This window comes from Periplaneta americana, chromosome 11 (genome assembly GCF_040183065.1).
Source record: "Periplaneta americana isolate PAMFEO1 chromosome 11, P.americana_PAMFEO1_priV1, whole genome shotgun sequence".
Classification (NCBI taxonomy): domain Eukaryota; kingdom Metazoa; phylum Arthropoda; class Insecta; order Blattodea; family Blattidae; genus Periplaneta; species Periplaneta americana.
The window spans coordinates 134,509,749-134,529,454 of record NC_091127.1 but is presented as its reverse complement, the minus strand read 5'-3'; the positions used below and the strand labels follow the sequence as shown (position 1 = coordinate 134,529,454).

Here is a 19,706-nt window from a genome sequence, read left to right as displayed (position 1 = left end):
ACAGAACTGCACGTATTGTATACTTCACCTGACATAATTAGGAACATAAAATCCAGACGTTTGAGATGGGCAGGACATGTAGCACGTATGGGCGAATCCAGAAATGCATATAGAGTGTTAGTTGGGAGGCCGGAGGGAAAAAGACCTTTGGGGAGGCCGAGACGTAGATGGGAAGATAATATTAAAATGGATTTGAGGGAGGTGGGATATGATGGTAGAAACTGGATTAATCTTGCTCAGGATAGGGACCAATGGCGGGCTTATGTGAGGGCGGCAATGAACCTCTGGGTTCCTTAAAAGCCAGTAAGTAAGTAAATATACTGACTTCCAAAATTTACAATAGTAAAGGATTACGGACCATAAGTTGGTAACCAGTAATACACAATAGAACTTTCTCGACAGACATTATTATACACTTGTTGAAGAGTTTCTCTTCAGGGCATGTTTTTACCATTACTAAGGATATGGAAATTAAATTATACCTACTGCTTGTGAACTTTTTGACAAGTTACTAGACAATGCATTTCGTCGTCGTTCCTGCAATAACTCTAATGTGCAAAATGTAAAATTTTTCAGTAGGAAGAAAAAACACATTTATTCATCCTATAGCACCGTACATAGGAGACTGAATTCTTACATTTTCGAAACAAAGAAATATAATTATATAGGAGATTTTATTATTTGCTGTATCACTATTTAAGTTATTTAATAGAGCAAAAATCTTAAAATTGATAAATATGTCACAGGAGTTATTGCAGGAACAACGACGATTTGCAAAATGTATTTACTAAAAAATTAAAAAATGGTTCCAGGCAGAACATCAAAAGAAAAAAAAGGATAATGCCACCATTGTATTTATAATTTAATAGTAGGCCTAATCCCGATTCATGTGTAGCCTATAGCTGTGAATGAATTTGATAACAATAGTGACAGTAATGATGTACATGACGATGATAATGATGATATGGTAATAATAATAATAACACATTTTTAATAAGAGAACTTGAAGCATCTATTTAAGTTTGTAAATAACCAATTTATAAAAAATAATAACAAATCAGTAGAATTATTACAAATTCTCGTAAGTAATCTGCACCTTCAAAAGATTTGAGAAACACTGACTTACACCAATGAAAGAAATACCCTTGCAGCTCCTGTGGAGGTGGGGAAAAAGTTCTAGAACTTGACATAATATATTCCAGTACAAGGTTTTATTTATGTTACTGTGGCAAACTCCCCTTCCCCCCACCCCACTGCTAATAGGAGTATGCGATTCACTTTGCCTAGAGTTTATAAAGTAAGGATGTAGTGTGCTATTGTCTTTAATTACTGAGAATTCTAGTATGTACAGCTGTCAAAAGAAAAAGTGGCCGCTCTCCTGTATCAAAGTTCCCTTCGGGTATCTTCGCTACAATTCGGAGACAGGCGATGTTACATGTTGTTGGACCACGTTGCCTGATATCTACAGTTATAATTGAAGTATACTGTGTGTTATTCGATAGCATAATGGTAGCATTCAGGCGTCTTATTCATGAGGTCCTGCGTTCGACTACAACCTCGTGCTTTTTATGTCCTTTTTTGTTCTGTTTTTGAGAGAGACAAACTAGACATAATGGCTCCTTTTTCTTTTATGATTATTTTAGTAATTAACATCAGGTTCATTAATATATTATGCCATGACTTTATCATTATCATTATGATATTGTGGCTGCAAATGGAAAGAAAAAAGATTTTATTCTCAATAAAATATCTTTCGTGGCATAAACATAACAAATTTACTGGCGTCGGCCTTAAAACATTCAAACAATTAAGCGTTCAAAAAACAAAACAAAAAGCCACAATTCAATATTTAGTCTATCTTCCTCTTATCTCGATCATCTTGCAGTCGAGTGGGCATGGAATTGACTAGTCTTTGCAAATAGCGACTGTTCTTAGACACGATATTCCAGGCATTCTGAACATACACACATAAATGTTCTGTCCTGGGCAGGTCTTTAACTGCAAACCCAACAATCTCCAATCTTTCCTATTTTCTGCCTTCCTCTTAGTCTCCGCATATGATCCACATATCCTAATGTCGTCCATTATTCTTTTCAACCAGAGACCCAACCAATTCCTTTTTCTCTTTCTAATCAGTTTCAGCATCATTCTTTCTTCACTCACTTTTTCAAACACAATTTTATTTCTTATTCTGCCTGTCCACTTTACACGCACCGTTCTTCTCCACATCCACATTTCAAATGCTTCAATTCGTTTCTCTTCATTTCGTCGTAATGTCCATGTTCCTTCCCCATACAATGCCACACTCCACACAAAGCACTTCACTAGTCTCTTCCTTAGTTCTTTTTCCAGAGGTCCGCAGAAGATCCTTCTTCTTCTATTAAAAGCTTCCTTTGTTCATGTTTGCAGTTTTCTTAGGAAGGATAGGCCTAAATGCGGTAACATCCCGTTGCTTTCCGCACACCACAATCTCTTTCGCATTTTATTAAATTCCAAGGGGCCCAAGCATGGAGATGAGGAGAGTGGATTTGACTAATTGGGCCCTCCGGACTTCACCGAAAGTCACGGCAAGGGTTAAATATTAATTCTATCAGGATGTTTGACCCGGTCAGAGACCGGGAAATCTCAATTAGCCTTTGCCCCCCGCATCCTGGACTAGCTTCTACGAATCATCAGAAGATCTTAGAGTGTGATTGGGCCAATTTTTCCAAAAATGTTTCCACACTTTTGCTCTCGTAGCTCAGCGGACGAACGTCGGAATTTAGATGTCAACGTCTCAGGTTCAATTCCTCGTTACTCCTTTTCATTTCATTGTGGTTCAATTGTATGTAATAATACAAAAAGAAAAACTAATACCAGTATTATGCAACTGGATTTTTCCAAACCTAATATTAAATTTATGTTATTTATATCGCTAAAGAACGATTACAATATAAATAACTTGAATATTATTTATACAGTCTCACTAAAGAACGAAAACAGAATATAAATGATAAATATCGGTTTGTTTAATTAATATATTGCGAAAGAACAATAACAATATAAATAACTTGAATATTGTTTTATAATGCTCATGAAGGAAAACAGAATATAAATGATAACTTGAATATTATTTAAATCGCTAAAGAACGATAACAATATAAAAAACCTGAATATTATTCATATCGGAATTTCACAGATTTATTACAGATGTATTTAAGGAATTGTAGAAGAATAGTAATTAGTAACAGTGTCCTATTTATTCTTCTTGGAGCCAAATTTGTAACTTTTAAAAGTGTGGTTACTATGTTGAAGTGTACAGTATGTGTTGTAACGGATGCTTGATTTGTTATGTATGTGAGTCAGTTATGTGATGCTTGATGTCGTCGCAATGTCGTAATTATGGTTTGATTGTGTTTGTGTAACTATTGTGTATTAATTTATGATGTATGGTACGGAAAGCTGCATATTTGTGTTATAGAAGTGTTATGTATGTGTGCTGTTAATGTTTTTGTATGTTACAAATTGATACCTGATATTTGTTTTGCAATCGCAATGCCTAATTTACGGATTGTTTATGTTTTGTTTACATCGCGTAAGCTAATTTAATTTTCTTTTCCATTTCTCTTTATGCTTATCTTTTTTGTGTATAAAACTACAGCTCTAACATACATATGTAAAATACGGCTAACCCCCATTGGAAATACAATAATAATTATTATTCATATCGTTATAATACGATAACAGAATACAAATGATGACCTGAATTTTGTTCATATCTCTAAAGAACGATAACAAAATATAAATAACGTGATATCCATAAAGAACGATAACTGGATATAAATGATAATTTGAATATCATTTACATCGCTAAAGAAAGATTAAAAAATAAAATGAAAACTTGAAGATGGCCCGAACCCACGACCTTTGAATCATTAAACAAGCACTCTACCACTGGTCCACGAGGCGTAGATATGGAACACTTTCATAGTTCCGGAACTGCTTGTACAAGCACATGCATCGTGTAACATCGCCGCGACCCGAAGTGGACTTTGAAAATATTCGCTGTTTACGAGTGCGGCCACTTTTTTTTTTGACAGCTGTACATATATTATTAAGCATGACTATGTTCGCTTTAAGAGGTGTGCTAAAACAGAAGTATTCAGATGCCAGGAAAGGAAAGTTCTCTACAAAACAAATCAAGTTTATATCAAACTTTCTAATGCTAATATAGCATGCAAAGTTTGCTTTATCTCAGTATGTCAGTACGATCTTAAATAAAATTACATTTCGTTAAGGTGATTTGGATTGTTCAAACGTGCTGAGATAAGATTTCTCACAGTCAAACATTTCGGAAATGCTTACAGGTTCCATCCTAAGGGTCATACTAAGAATCACCTACTGTTGCTGTAGCTCTCAGCAAGTTACAAATATTCATAACAATGGTGAAAAACCATTGGAAAACTACAAGAAAAGACAGCTGAACTTGGACAAGAAACTGTTACAACAAATAAATATGTATAAGAAAAAAAATCGCAACATACGCAATTTAGAAAAACGTACTCTCTCTTCTTTAAGAAAGCATAATGGCTCCATGATCTCGGAAGATAAATTAATGCCACTGTTATTCGTAACATGAATTTTAAAGAAAAGCCCAGGTGTTTTGGTTAGCCAAGCATAATGGACAAAACAGAATAGCAAACCCATCGATGGGTCCTACAAGCATTTCCAAAACAGTCATACAGCTGAAAACCTCGAAATATTTCCACCCCAATTACTGTTAAATCTTGAAACCTCCTAAGCAGTACATTCCATCTACTCTGTCACTTCAGAGCATCAAGTGAACTTATGGATCACAATTCAGAAAGCACACACGTTCAAGACAAGTTGATGGATTTAATCAAAGAGTTAAAGAATATTCTGATAATAAAATTTCTGCTATTCAGTGTTTGCATCACACAACTACTTTCCTTGTTGATTTGCTTACCTGTGCTGAAATTGCCAGCAACCCTAATCTGTCCCCATCCAGGACGTCTGTTCCAGCATTGTATACCATTATGTCCGGGTGGAACTCTCGAAGAGCTGCTTCCAAGTTCCTAACCAAAATAAAGCAGAAATCATGTAATTGGAGAGCGCGTCATCCAAAAATAGACTTAGGTATTCCACTGTGTGCTCAAGGTGAAATCTGTATACAATTCCGAAACGTTGGAGATGCTGTTTTCCAGCATATAGTGGAATCCCAAAAATTTACTTCTGAATGCAATCGCAGTTGAAGTCTAAAATTTCAGGGAGAGTTAGTGTTCAAATCTGAATACGAAATTGTGATCATGTTTAGGTGCTTTAACTCTCATTAACATTAACATTGATTAGTAGGTAGATATATATTTTCATTAGTTACGTTACCTTATCTTGAAAAATGCAGAATTTCAGTGCGGCACCAAAAATGTATTACCGGTACCATGCAGTGCCTCCCAGCTAGTGTGAAATTAATATATAACTAGCCATACCCGTGAGCTCCGCTGCACTTGTTAGAAGTAAATATAAAGTAATTACATAATTAAAATAGGACATCTGCCCCAGGGAACATTCGTGTTTGATAGAAGAATAAATAGTTTAATATGTTACTTAATTTAAATTGTATTTAAGTAATTAAAATGCAATCATTTTGGTCCAGAGACCACTCATTTGGTGCAATGATAATTCCTTTAACATATTTATTATTTGTTATTACATGCAAATAATTAAAATATGATCATTTGGTTCAGAGAACATCTGTTTTTGATGCAACGATAATCCGTTTAACATTTTTCTAAATTAGTCTTGAATGCAACTTTAATAAATCACTCCAAATTAATAGAGTGGATTGTGTACGAAGATAATTTTTCTGTGCGTAAAGATCTATTTTCATCTTACCTCATTCCTTATATGTAGTATTACATCCATCTAGAGAAACTACAAATTTCAAATGGTGAAGGAATTATCCAAATTAGCTTCTGAGATTACTTCATACAAAGAGACAAATTTAATATTCTCTGTGTATTAATATTGATAAACGTCAAGGCTGCCTTAAATAGACGGAGTCATTTGTTTTAATTTCATTATAGCCATCGATGTCGTTCCTGCAATAACTCCTTTGTGACATATCGATTTTCAGATTTTTGCTCTATTAAATAACTTAAATAGTTATACAGCAAATAATACAATCTCCTATATGTAATTATATTTCTTTCTTTCTTTCGAAAATGTAAGAATTCACGATCTCCTATGTACCACTGCCATAGAATGAATAAATCTGTTTTTCCTTCCTACTGAAAAATGTTATATTTTGCACATAGGAATTACAGAACAACGACGCTATAATCTGAGGCGGTGTTGAAAATGTATTGTATTGTTATTTTAAAACTCTTGTATATCCTTAAATATCAGTCCTATCAAAATTTTTCCCAGGATAAAACTTATCGGAAATAATGTTTAAAGAAACTTTTGTTATGTAACATTTATCACAAAAATCAATAATAAGCGAGATATTTCGATTTATTTAATTCAGGCTCCCTTATAACCCCCCTTTCAAATAAAGTATTTTGAATGCCATATAGCCTAAAATCTAAGTTACAACGAACTTAATTTATATTCCAATTTTCATAGAAATCCGTTCAGCCATTATCACATGAAAAGGTAACAAACATCCAGATAGACAGACAGACTTAAATATCAGTCCTATCAAAATTTTGCCTGGAATAAAACTTATCGGAAATCATTTTTAAAGAAACTTTTGTTATGTAACATTTTTCACAAAAATCAATAATAAGCGAGATATTTCAGTTTATTTAATTCAGGCCCCCTTATAACCCCCCTTTTAAATAAAGTATTTTGAATGCCATATAGCCTAAAATCTAAGTTACAACGAACTTAATTTATGTTTCAATTTTCATAGAAATCCGTTCAGCCATTATCGCGTGAAAAGGTAACAAACATCCAGACAGACAGACAGACAGACAGACATACAAACAAAAATTTCAAAAAAGCGATTTTCGGTTTCAGGGTGGTTAATTATATATGTCAGAACCAATTATTTTTGGAAAATCGAAAATTACCAGAAAAATTTCGGCTACAGATTTATTATTAGTATAGATATTGAAATAGAAGAAAATACTGGAAATAGTGCATCTAGCATACACTCTAATTAAAAATCACTTCTTTCTACTGTGACAGACAATCGGGAAACATACTGCAACACATTAAAGCCTTGGCATGCGAGAATTCGCCATTTATCTCTTGACAAATGTAACAAAGAACCAAAAAATAGCTTGACCACGTTCTGGAAAGACTGCAGTGACTCCACTGGTAATAAAAATTAGCAGAAATTCTCAATTATTGTAACTCGGAATTCTGGTTATTAGCACAACCAACACACAGTGAGCACAATGTAATCAAATAACCTGTTCAAAACACGTACATTCTGATATTAAATAATATATATATATATATATATATATATATTTTTTTTTTAGAGTTTCCTTAATTATAGATAAATTTTAATAATTACAGTATAAGATTACAGTTTATCACACTAAAAAGTCGTTACCCTCTACCATGCTTACTCGTGGATTCTAGATTCGCAGGTTCATTAAGGATAATAAATGCACTTGGCACAGCTTCCCTTGGAAGGAAGAAAGCTGGGGAACCCATTTGTAGATTTTGGGACTATAGCCTAAAATAAGCCTGCCCTTGAACAGGCAAAATTTACTGCCCCCTCCTCGACCATGTTAAAATCTGAAGGTAACATAATCTAACAGCCATCTAAATGGATGTGGATATGTCTACAATCCATTCATCCATCACATTAAAAGCACTGCCTTTGGTCGGCTTTGAACATGTAAACCTGGTAGATACAAGAGTGATAGATGTGATAATGAACGTGAGACTCACTCTTCCACCTTATGGAGGTATTCATTATCTTCTGTGAAGTGCTTCAGCTCGATACACCGTCTTATTGCAGCCTTAGCACGTTTGTCTCTAGGGTAGATGCCACAGTTGTACATGTCAAAGATGTAAACATTTGTGTGGTTCATGAAGTCCCGCTCATAGCCATTGCCCTGCAAAATTCATTCAATTCAACTGCAACTCTTTACAATTTCTTACTATTAAATTAAACATGAGACGGAAAAAAAAAATGCTTTATCCTAAATATTTATACAATGGAAGGTCTGACAGACGATACTCGATATTTTTTTTTGCATAATTAAAATTAAATCAGATAAAACGTGCTCAAAAATAAATATGAAATTCAAATCTCTCATAAAATTGGCCTAAAATATATTAAACAAAATAACAGTCTTACTTGAAAATAAAATTTGGCGTAATGATGATATTTACATTTCATAACAATTCATTTCTTCATTCCTGCAATGAGGCACACGGAAGTCTGTATGCACTGCGACCATTCACAGTTGTACGAGTATCATGCATGCAATCCTCTGCAAAGAAGGGGTGAGATGAGCGATGGAGTTGCATCCTGGAGATCCCAAGCAGTTCCGTAACTATCACTGTTCTCACATGTACCAGAAATCTCGCAAAGTTCCAATAGACTTTGTGACAACAAGCTTTCTCACTACAGTGACAGTCGACTGTCACTGATCCTTGGTCGTGAGTGTTACATAGATAAAATTGTACTTACATCTCCATCTGATGTCATTTAAAATTTATGCCACCTTATGTAGGACAATTTTATTTTAGTGAAATTACACTAAATGAGAGGAAATTATGTGAAATCGAGAGTTGAGATAATTAAATGTAGCCTCTATATATTCTTAACCCTTAAGTAGTCGTGCCTAACTTTGTAACATTAAGAGTGTTGCTGACACCCCAAATATAATGGGTTCTTATAGGCTATTTTTTTAGTGAACAATTAAAATATTGCTCTTTTTTATTTATATAACTATATGAAATACTTCAATACCTATCACAATGTTATAATTAATGTACAGTAATGGTAATATTTCAATATTGGTTCACATGTAATATTCGAATGTCTATTCACTCCTAATAATAATTTACCTTTTATCTTTTTTTTCCAGACCATTTTCTTGGTTTTTCTGTGCGCACAGTCACTACTTAACATCCATTGTTATTATTTGTTACACAAATATGGTCAGTTTAGTCACTGTCATTATTTACAATAGGAGCATTGTTGTAACACTTCGTTACCCCATACCACTTAAACCGTTATCTCGAGTATGAGAATTCTGATTTCAAACATGTTTACAGTTATTGTTGCCTTACTAATTCTAAGAAAGGTACTGAAAGTTTTTGAAGTACAGGCTTACTCAATATGTAGTTAACAGCTCCGTATATGTAACTGGGGTGTTGACAATACCCTGCGCGACTACCTAAGGGTTAAGGACCTCGCCATCCTCTGTATTGAATATTGTGTATTCTATGACTTACGCAGTCATTACATATATATTTTTATTGGAGAAAAATTCGTTTCGATACCAGGAATCGAATCCAGGACCCCTCAGCTTGGTGCACTGAGTGCTCTTAACCAACCGAACTATGCCGGGACCCAATCCCCGGCATCAGCCGAACCTTCCTCCTTGTATCTGCCATGACCTACTACCTGCATTTTAGACATACATGTCATATACTATATACAGGAGCACATATTTATATTACTTTGTGACCATTTTTCTCCAATAATATTATATATAAAACACAAGGAGAATTTCAGAAATGACCAAACCTTCTATTGTTGTTACTGGTGACGAAAGTTGGGTTTACAGTTAAGACCCCAAGACAAACAGCCATGCTTCTTAACCAAAGATGCTAAATGTGAAGAACAATGTAAAGTCGATGCTCATCACATTTTCTTTATATTGACAAGATTGTTTAAAAGGAATTGTTCCTTTTGGCCATACTGTCAATCTAAATTCTATAGCGACATCCAAATTGGGTGGTCCATCACAACATGTGCCTGTGTTGTTCAGTATATTTTTTTAACCTAAAATAACATACTAGTTGTCCCCCAATATCTTTATTCGTTGGATTTAGTCTTCTGTAACTTCTTCTTCTTCTCCAAAATGAAAATCAAGTCAAAGGGACGAAGATTTGAGATGATGAAAACATTAAATAGGAAATCAGGCTAGATGAGGTAAGCAAAGGCATCAGGATGCTTCTAGTTATGACAGAAACACTGTGCACTCACACAGAGATTACCTACTTTCAAGAGGAGAGTGGAAACTTTGACTTATGTATTATATATATTTTAAAAAATAACTTTCGGAAATTTTTGGAAGCACACAGGTGTATTCTTCAATTCACACACTGTTCTCCAACCAGGAGATAAACCGTGAAAGGAATGTGCTTACTATTGCGTCATCTATTGGAGCGAAGTAGATAGATAGGGAACACATAAATTTTTTTATAAAATTTATATATCTTTTCACCATTCGTGAGCTGCCACAAGGGACAAAGAGTACTTAACCATAGAAATTTTTACAAGTTCATGAAAAACCATTGATTTTGTTTTAACAATGAAATTCCTAAAAGTACATAACTGCAAATAATTTAACGTCAGTTTAAAAATCATGCGCTCTCCTGCATATGTTATTTCCTGTATGGAGGGATTAAAAGACCAGGAGATTAACCGTGATCTAATTTTGTAACTAGGGTAGTATAAAAATGTGTATATCAGTGTTATTGTTTGTGCTGTGAGACTTAGCCAATAGAGATACGAATACCCACGTGTGTGACCTTATGACATCTTATGACATCAACATTCATTCACAGCATCACCCTGCTCCCTCTCATTCCCTGGACACTTTCTCATGGTTGGAGTACAGTATAAACTCGTATCTCTTTTTTATGCTACTGTGAAAAATTATACTACTTACTCTACCAGTGATATTGTGATGAATTCAGGGGTGGCACAGAGAGAAAATGATTCCAGGATGTCCCCCCTCCCCCCACCAAGATTTCAGACCTTTTGCAACTAAAAATAGGCTATAATTTTATTTATACAATATTATATGTCAATTTCATATGAATTTTCAGTAACTAAAATAAATTCTGTTACGCAGATTTTCAGGTAGTTGTTTCCTTGAAGGTTGGTGGACTATTGGACGATCCTGATTGGTTAAAACTTAAATAGTCTGAATTTTCAGTCTTGTTTGTTATAGTTAAGAAGTCAGGTGTGTTTTTATCGGCGTAAAAAGAAAAAAAAAACACAGAGTAGTACTTAAAACAAATATAAATTAATGAAAGCTCTATTTCTTTAATTTACCCCATTCTTCTATGTTCCGTTTTACATAGAGTGCCTCTGTTGTTACATAAGATCTGAATTATTGTTTCTTTTGCTGTCGGTTCGATAACCCCCCCCCCCCAAGTATAGTATAAATCCCTATACGGGAAAAGGTCTAAATTCAACAACATTGCACCCTATTTCTTATTTTATGAAATATTCACAGCTTTATACTTCTATAGCACTGATGAAGACAATTTTATTTTACCATAAAACAGTATTCCTAACTATCAAATAGGCTGAGGCCAACTGAGACGAGTAAATTACTTAACTGTGAAATATTCAACATCAGAAGCCATCTTCATTTTATGAGAAATGAAAGCTAACACAACAATGACCTACTGGAAAACAATATCTCTATTGACAATTGTAACATGTAGACAATGTAATGTTGAGGTATTTAATTTCTATGTATGACAATGGGGTGGGTGTGCGGTGCAAAAAAGGAGAGGCATTTGGATTCCGCATTTAATACTAATTTAGAGATCCTCACCTGATGGGCGTCTAAGTCCACTATCATGGCAGACTTCACACGTCGATGTTCATATTGGAAGAGGAACTGCACCAGCAGTGTGATGTCAGCGTAAGGACAAAAGCCCCCGCCTTTATCCTTGCTGCAGTGATGAAAGCCCCCACCCAAGTTAATGGCCCAACCACGTTCCAAGGCCAGCTTGCCAGCCAGGATGCTGCCCCCTGTCTGGAACCTGCCCCAAGTCAAAGAGACCCCTTTACAACACATGAATGGCAATTACTAGCACAACACACAAGTGACTGTTGTTCCATACCTCATTGGACGTAAATAACTTGACTGAACTAAAAAATTTGGCACGAACATGAGAGGTGGAATCTCTGCGATTAGAGCGACATTCCAGCTCCACTGCAAGGAAATTGCAAAAGTTATTTGTTGTACTCAATACAGTGAGTCCACCTAAATGGTGGGCCTTTCAAATTCGTTTGCTTAATATTTAAAATCATTATTTCACTTGTTACTCTAACCCAAATTCATTACAGAAATTATTACCTCCTATGCAATGTACAGAAAACCTGTCCTAGAAAGAGGAAAAGTACGGAAGAGAAGTAAATGAGACTCATAAAGAGGATATGTGGGAGATAAAAAGAGAGAGTAAAGGCAGACAGTGATGGAGAGAGAAACTATCTCAATAATTTATGATGGTGGTCTTCGTTTTAGGTCCTTTGAATGCTGTGATCTTTAGGAGCTAAGCATTTCACTTCTTCTACTTTGATCCCGCTTCGTCCACTAGAGGTCTCTGTAGTCTCAGAAGTTCTGCAGCCTCAAATGAAATATTTATTTATTTAATTTAATGCTCGGACACCTGACACAAAGTCATTCGTCTACATCAGTAGTGTCAGAGACCAGTTGTGGAGCTAGATCAGAGCTTGAACTTGCTTATGTCTGTGGAAACACCGGAGCACGCAACCAGTCTAGTGGAGCGCTTCGCTCCGTTTAGTCTCTGTCTGACAACGCTGGTCTACATACTTCCCAGTAGAATTCACCCATTGACTTATACTGAATGTCTTTTAATGCACTACACTTTCGAACGTGAGCCCAGTCCATAACACTACTGTCTTTTTACAAAACATAAGATTGTGATGCCAAAATAGAGATCTGATGAAGATGAGCAACTAGAAGATCATGACCAGTAAGAACACGAACTGCTGCAACTGTTTCTCTGCGTGGTTGATGTGGAATGTCCTTGGAGATTAGTAGTGAATTCCACTTCTTTCTTAGCTTGTTTAGTGGTGTCTACGTACCTCATCTTTAAATTGCCTATTTATGTACAGTTTAGCCGAATTGAATTGTATTTTGTAAGTACACCGCCTCCCCGCAGTGCACCTTGGATAATGCTAAATGGTCTACATACCAGCCCATGATGGTACTTCTCAAATGAAATATTGATACAAAGAGACACTTGCCCGAAATGCAAGGTAATTCTATATTGTGAGGAACAGTTTGCCACTAATTTAGTCTCATTAGGTCTGTTTTATATGCTGAAAATCTACAGCAAGGGATCTTCTTTTTTACTTCCTATTTCAAGGCAACTATGCTAAGTCTTTCACCACCTTTCTTTAAGCCCCACTTTTTTCCTGCCATCACCTCCTTCGTTTACTACCTTCATTGTCACACATTACCGAGAGAAAGCTGCTTCAATGTTGCAGTTACATAGATCCAGTGACTGCTTGCTTCGTCTCCGACAGAGCATTGGCCAGCTCTGTTAATTACGATATTCTAGACAGTGAGGGATGGTCAACATCCTTTATACGACAGTGAAGTTTCTCCGAGTGTATGGTGGTATTAATGTTTATAGTTTGTGAGCCTGCGACGGCGTATCCTACGCGGACCAGCACCAGCATTCAGCTAAAGGTTGGAATGTTGAACTTTACTGAACTATCAGAGCCCGTGTGCCACGGGAAACTGTACTTTTCTTGTGGGTGTTTGATCACTCCTGGTATACATTACCATTCTTTTCACTTCTTACTCCATGTTAGTTATTAGCTCTCTCTCTTTTGGCAACTTATGCCGTTATTAGACTTTTAGTATTTAATATTCCCCACCCCCTTGCTTGAGGTTATTCTTATGTATTCATAGTTCTTAACTTGTATAACATTTGTAACTTCTTTCCTTTCTACTTTGTTTGTTGTTTATTAAATTGTTATGTTCATGATGGCTTTTCTTATAAGTACTATTGTTAGAGGCAACCAAAAACCTTAAATGATACGATCCTTTCCTTTCTTCCTGGGTTTTCCCCAGGCACGCCGACACGGTTCTTGGCCTTGCATCTATGGCATGTGCGTAAGTTATATTGCTGATTGTTAGTTATACCATGACATAAATATAGTCTAGTACAAAGAGTTGTCACCCTCGGTAGTGTAGCCGAGGTCAATGGCATTTAAGTGTGTTTAAATGCGACAGGCTCATGTCAGTAGATTTACTGGTATGTAAAAGAACTTCTGTGAGACAAAATTCCGACACACCAGCGACGCTGATATAACCTCTGCAGTTGCGAGCATCATTAAATGAACCATAATCTAAATCTACAAAGAGTTTTTATGTATGATACATATGTAAATACGAACTCGTGCAGAATAGTGGTAAGGTGATTTGCAAGAAAATATCCTGGCAATCCTGTTCCAAATAGGGAAAGTGTTTGTCACCCTGTTAAAAAAGTTACTTCCTTAGTCATTTTTAGTATAACTATCCTTACGAATCACAATTAACTCCCTTCAGACTTTGTAACACACAGCAAATCTCTCATTACGTTGCTGGCATCTCTGCACTCAATGTTCCTGTGTCACATGATACGTTAGTCACAAAAGTTGATAATGGCTGTATTGATATACTCATTTTCTTTGCTGAACTGTAGGCAATAAATGACATTCATTCCCTTCTAGTAAACTGGTAAACTAGACCACCAAGACTGACAAGAAGAGAAACATGTGGTTATAAAGATAGTGGAGAAGGACTAAGAGACAAAAAGAGACAAAACAAGGATGTATGAGGGTAAGAAAAAGAGAAGGGATTACAGATATTGTCTGCAGATATATAATTTATCCAACTGTTCACTGTCCTACACACAGCATACTATTGGACGTGGGTAGGTTATCAGGAACTGGATATGTAAACGGATTCGTAATGTAGAAAATGGTCCACTTTCGTGGCAAACTCACTGTAAAAATCTTATATTAATTACAATTAAGTTCAAGAAGGTTAAATATAGGTAATTTAAGAAATATTACAACTTATTACACTCACACACATAATAACTGTTAACCTTACAAGAACAAAAATATTTAACTGGCTTTAAGATTGCTGTTATCCTACCTTCAAGCTTTTCAAGTAGCGAGCTGTGTGCACAAGCAGCAGATCTTCGTGTTGCACTTCATTGGGTTTCGTTACAGTATCATCATTTAAGAGATTTGCATCCTTCAGGTACTGAAATGCAGACAAAAGAACTACTCATTGTGACATCCATGTTACAAAGTGCGAAGAATGGCAAGATATCTTGGCTAAGAAGAATAAAATATTTATTTTGTCAATTGAAAACTAGTTTATGGTATTAATAAAGTAATTATTTGAGCCACAGTTCATAAATGAGCCAGAGGACAACATCACATTCTCTGATCCAGATGCAGAGGTTACTGTCACCCTGTATAGTGAATTAATTACAATTTCGTTTTCCGAATTTGTAAGAAGAAAGAAGAGACTCTTACAAACATTTTTCTGAAGTGTAAGATTCTGGAGAGTAAGCTATATGAAACTGTTGTTACTGTATAGTAAGACTACTCTAGCAGTAGGCTTACTCACATATCCACTAAGTTACACACCTTGAGGAATGAAATTTAAGAGAAAACTGTAAATCTTCACTGAGATTCGATGTATTGAGAGGCAAGACACTCAATAACTTTTAAACTCAAATAGAACATTGATCTGTATCGTGAAAGTTGTTCTAAAGTAACATTCATTATCACAATGACATATTAACATACCGGTACATGTTTTAGGATTATAACACGACAATAGTCAGAACTATGATCTGAGAAGATTTTTAACTTCATTTCACTATTTAAAAGTTAAAGTTAATTTTCACCAAGTCCAAGAATATCTTAAATTCATGTAAAATTGTATACGTACATTAATTATTGGTAATATACACTCTTATATATACAGTGAGGTTAGTTGGAGACGCTCGGGTTTTCGTCTGAGCCGGTCTGGTTATTAATGTGTTGGTTACAGAGAGAATCACGCGTGCATCTCTGGCATTTTTTGGCCTACAATTCTACTGTTACAATGCTTAAAAGTTACAGTACTTACCAAGCTCACATTCGTTGCTCAAAATTAAATTCATTCATTCAGTTCATTCTGCCTGTAATTGTATGAAATGAGATTAGAGATTAAATTTTTTTTTTTCTGTGGCATTACAGTTCTTGTAGTACTGTATGACCTTAGCCTAAATACCGATCCTGAGCTTTCCTCCTCCATCCCCTGATTCCTGTCTTGTTAGTCATCCTGTACTTTAGGTGAACTCACACGGGCCACAACTTTGCGATTATTTTGCAGTTTTGTGTGGTGCTGTCGGCAGAACCAACCACAAGTGGACTTATTTTTTGTGGTCACTTGAAGTCCGTATCGATCACAGACAACCACACCGCAAGCTTACCTATTTGCCGTCGACAGTTTAAGAAAGCGTCTGTCGTTTCCAAGGATACAGCGTTGGCAGCAAGTGATTGGTGTGTTGCATTGTGTGAACTGCGCTCAACCACCGAGAACAACAATTCTGTGGTTGTTCTGTGGGTGATACCAACCACTCATTGCGACAGACGTCGACAATGACTTCAGTTTGTGATCCGTGTGAGTTACTATCATCTGTTTCCATACTAATTCCTGACTGCCCACAGCATAACCACACAAAACTGCAAAATAATCGCATAGTTGTGGTCTGTATGAGTCCAGCCTTAGATTTCTTTATCACAAACAGGACAACATATTCTTGTAAGTAATTTCCTTTCCCATGTTGCTAATGTGTTAACTGATCGGTCAAATTAGGTTCAGGTTCCATTACCATATATTACGATGTGTTTAATTATTGCTTCATAGATACTAATTTTACTGGAGAAAAAATGGGAGTATAAGGGTACAGTACATCAGTTATTCATAGATTTCAAAAAGGTGTATGACTCGGTTAAGAGAGAAGTTTTATATAATATTCTTATTGAATTTGGTATTCCCAAGAAACTAGTTCGATTAATTAAAATGTGTCTTGTGAAACTTACAGCAGAATCTGTATAGGCCAGTTTCTATCTGATGCTTTTCCAATTCACTGCGGGTTAAAGCAGGGAGATGCACTATCACCTTTACTTTTTAACTTCGCTCTAGAATATACCATTAGGAAAGTTCAGGATAAGACAGAGGGTTTGGAATTGAAAGGGATACATCAGCTTCTTGTCTATGCGGATGACGTGAATATGTTAGGAGAAAATCCAAAAACGATAAGAGAAAACGCGGAAATTCTACTTGAAGCAAGTAAAGAGATAGGGTTGGAAGTAAATCCCGAAAAGACTAAGTATATGATTATGTCACATGATCAGAATATTGTACGAAATGGAACTATAAAAGTTGGAGATTTATCCTTCGAAGAGGTGGAAAAATTCAAATATCTAGGAGCAACAGTAACAAATATAAATGACACTCAGGAGGAAATTAAACGCAGAATAAATATGGGAAATGCCTGTTATTATTCGGTTGAGACGCTTTTGTCATCTAGTCTGCTGTCAAAAAATCTGAAAGTTAGAATTTATAAAACAGTTATATTACCGGTTGTTCTGTATGGCTGTGAAACTTGGACTCTCACTTTGAGAGAGGAACAGAGATTGAGGATTTTTGAGAACAAGGTTCTTACGAAAATATTTGGGGCTAAGAGGGATGAAGTTACAGGAGAATGGAGAAAGTTACACAATGCAGAGCTGCAAGCATTGCATCCTTCACCTGACATAATTAGGAACATTAAATCCAGACGTTTAAGATGGGCAGGGCATGTAGCACGTATGGGCGAATCCAGAAATGCATATAGAGTGTTAGTTGGGAGGCCAGAGGGGAAAAGACCTTTGGGGAGGCCGAGACGTAGATGGGAGGATAATATTAAAATGGATTTGAGGGAGGTGGGATAGGATGGTAGAGACTGGATTAATCTTGCTCAGGATAGGGACCAATGGCGGGCTTATGTGAGGGCGGCAATGAACCTCCGGGTTCCTTAAAAGTCAGTAAGTAAGTAAGATACTAATTTTAACTTTCTCAGATATGTAACTTGCATTCATTATTTTACCCAGAGCTCGAAGAGATCGATTACGTGAAGCTTTTCTCTCTTTTATTTCTATTGTGATATAGTCGTTGTGTGCTACTCTAGAGTCTAAATATTTAAGATTAATTTTCTACACACATGTAAAGATATAGAATGAAGGAACAGTACTGACCTGGAAGATGTGTCCCCATTTTGCTGCATCAAATGGATGAAGCTTTTCAATGCCTCCAAAGTGTACATTGTACTCTTGCCTATAAACAATTGGCAACTGGTGGGGCTCGGTGCTTACATACACCTGGGAAATATGAGGTTCCCTTAAAAAAAAACATAAACATAAAGTCACAAGATTTAATAAAGAAATAAACCGAGTTATTCAAATACCAGTTTCAGTCTCCTAACGATTTTGAATGTGCACAACAACCGTGCTTTCCTCTTATCATATACTGTACTTCAGAAGTAAAAGCCTACTAAACAGTTCAGTAAGATTTTCCATAGTTAACCTGGAAAATACAATTAACATTCACTAGTATTGTTTTTGCACTCATCTCCTTTTATGTAACGTACGCATTTGACATGTCGTTCTTATCTTCAGAGAATCCCAGTCAGATATCGGCCAGCCCCACGTAAGCAAGTGACAATCTACAGACAGACCAACTCTCGGCATTCTCGGTCTGTTATCTCCACACATATTCATAGCTCATACCACTTGATTCATAAAAGCATGCACATAATTTGAGTGATTCTGCCTGCCTGAACCTTTCTGCCGGCTCCCACTTTCACAGCAACTTTCACCCTTATTTCGATGCGAAATTGGTGTCGACACTCTTGTTTACATATGACCAAACTAAGAGTCAAGTAGATAAATATAAACTAACGCTGAGGTACTTCCCTTCGTACTCCGTTTATACACCTTGCATACACGAATCTGTGACAGGTTAGATTTTGTTAGTTCAATAGGCTTCTGTAACTGTTATGCCTTGCATATACGATCAACTGCATTTCCAAAAACATTCCTTATAAATTCAACGATTTTCACTTACGAAATCACCGGAACTACATCAGTGCTAGTTTCACCAGAATGAACCTAAGACACAAATTACATGAAAATTCAACTATGTACACCTGTTCTGTAAAATAAATCCTTACCGTGAATGAGATACACGTTTCTTGCACCAACCACCCATTAGTGAAGTAGAATATATATTATTTTATTTATATGACCAATATGGCCAAAAAGAAACATTCTTTATTTACTGTAGTCCTGAAACAGAAACAGAGACAATGTTTTAAAACACAGCAATTATTAAAATATGAGGTCAATTAGCCGTCAATTAAGCCAATGTATCCCAATATAACCTAACTTCTTGGCACGAGAACTTAATAATAAACATTTATATAACTAATTATTTAAACAGTTTATACTCTGAATAATACTATATAATGAATGTATTATAGCATAACTACAAATAAATTATACTTAATGATTAAAATACACCTGCGATATTAATACTGTCATTTCCGCCATTATAGTAATGTCATCTGTCACATGGTCACATGTTTACGCATGTTTACTACGAATACGTTTACTACTGTCATCTGTATTTTGCATCGAA

General features: G+C 35.7%; 1 protein-coding gene across 2 annotated transcripts in view; it reads right to left on the bottom strand.

Moving 5' to 3' along the window:
- HDAC11 (Histone deacetylase 11) overlaps positions 1-19,706 on the bottom strand; it is a 21,328-nt gene extending 1,622 nt beyond the window's left edge. The window contains exons 1-8 of one of the 2 annotated variants that reach the window (XM_069840097.1): positions 19,589-19,706; positions 19,240-19,354; positions 18,266-18,407; positions 15,120-15,230; positions 12,064-12,155; positions 11,772-11,982; positions 7,909-8,075; positions 4,967-5,075 (exon numbers count right to left, since the gene is read on the bottom strand). In XM_069840097.1, the coding sequence (XP_069696198.1) occupies positions 4,967-5,075; positions 7,909-8,075; positions 11,772-11,982; positions 12,064-12,155; positions 15,120-15,230; positions 18,266-18,407; positions 19,240-19,277 (870 nt within the window). In that variant the 5' untranslated portion in view covers positions 19,278-19,354; positions 19,589-19,706. The remainder of the gene's footprint in view (positions 1-4,966; positions 5,076-7,908; positions 8,076-11,771; positions 11,983-12,063; positions 12,156-15,119; positions 15,231-18,265; positions 18,408-19,239; positions 19,355-19,588) is intronic. The other variant, XM_069840098.1, reaches the window with a different exon arrangement.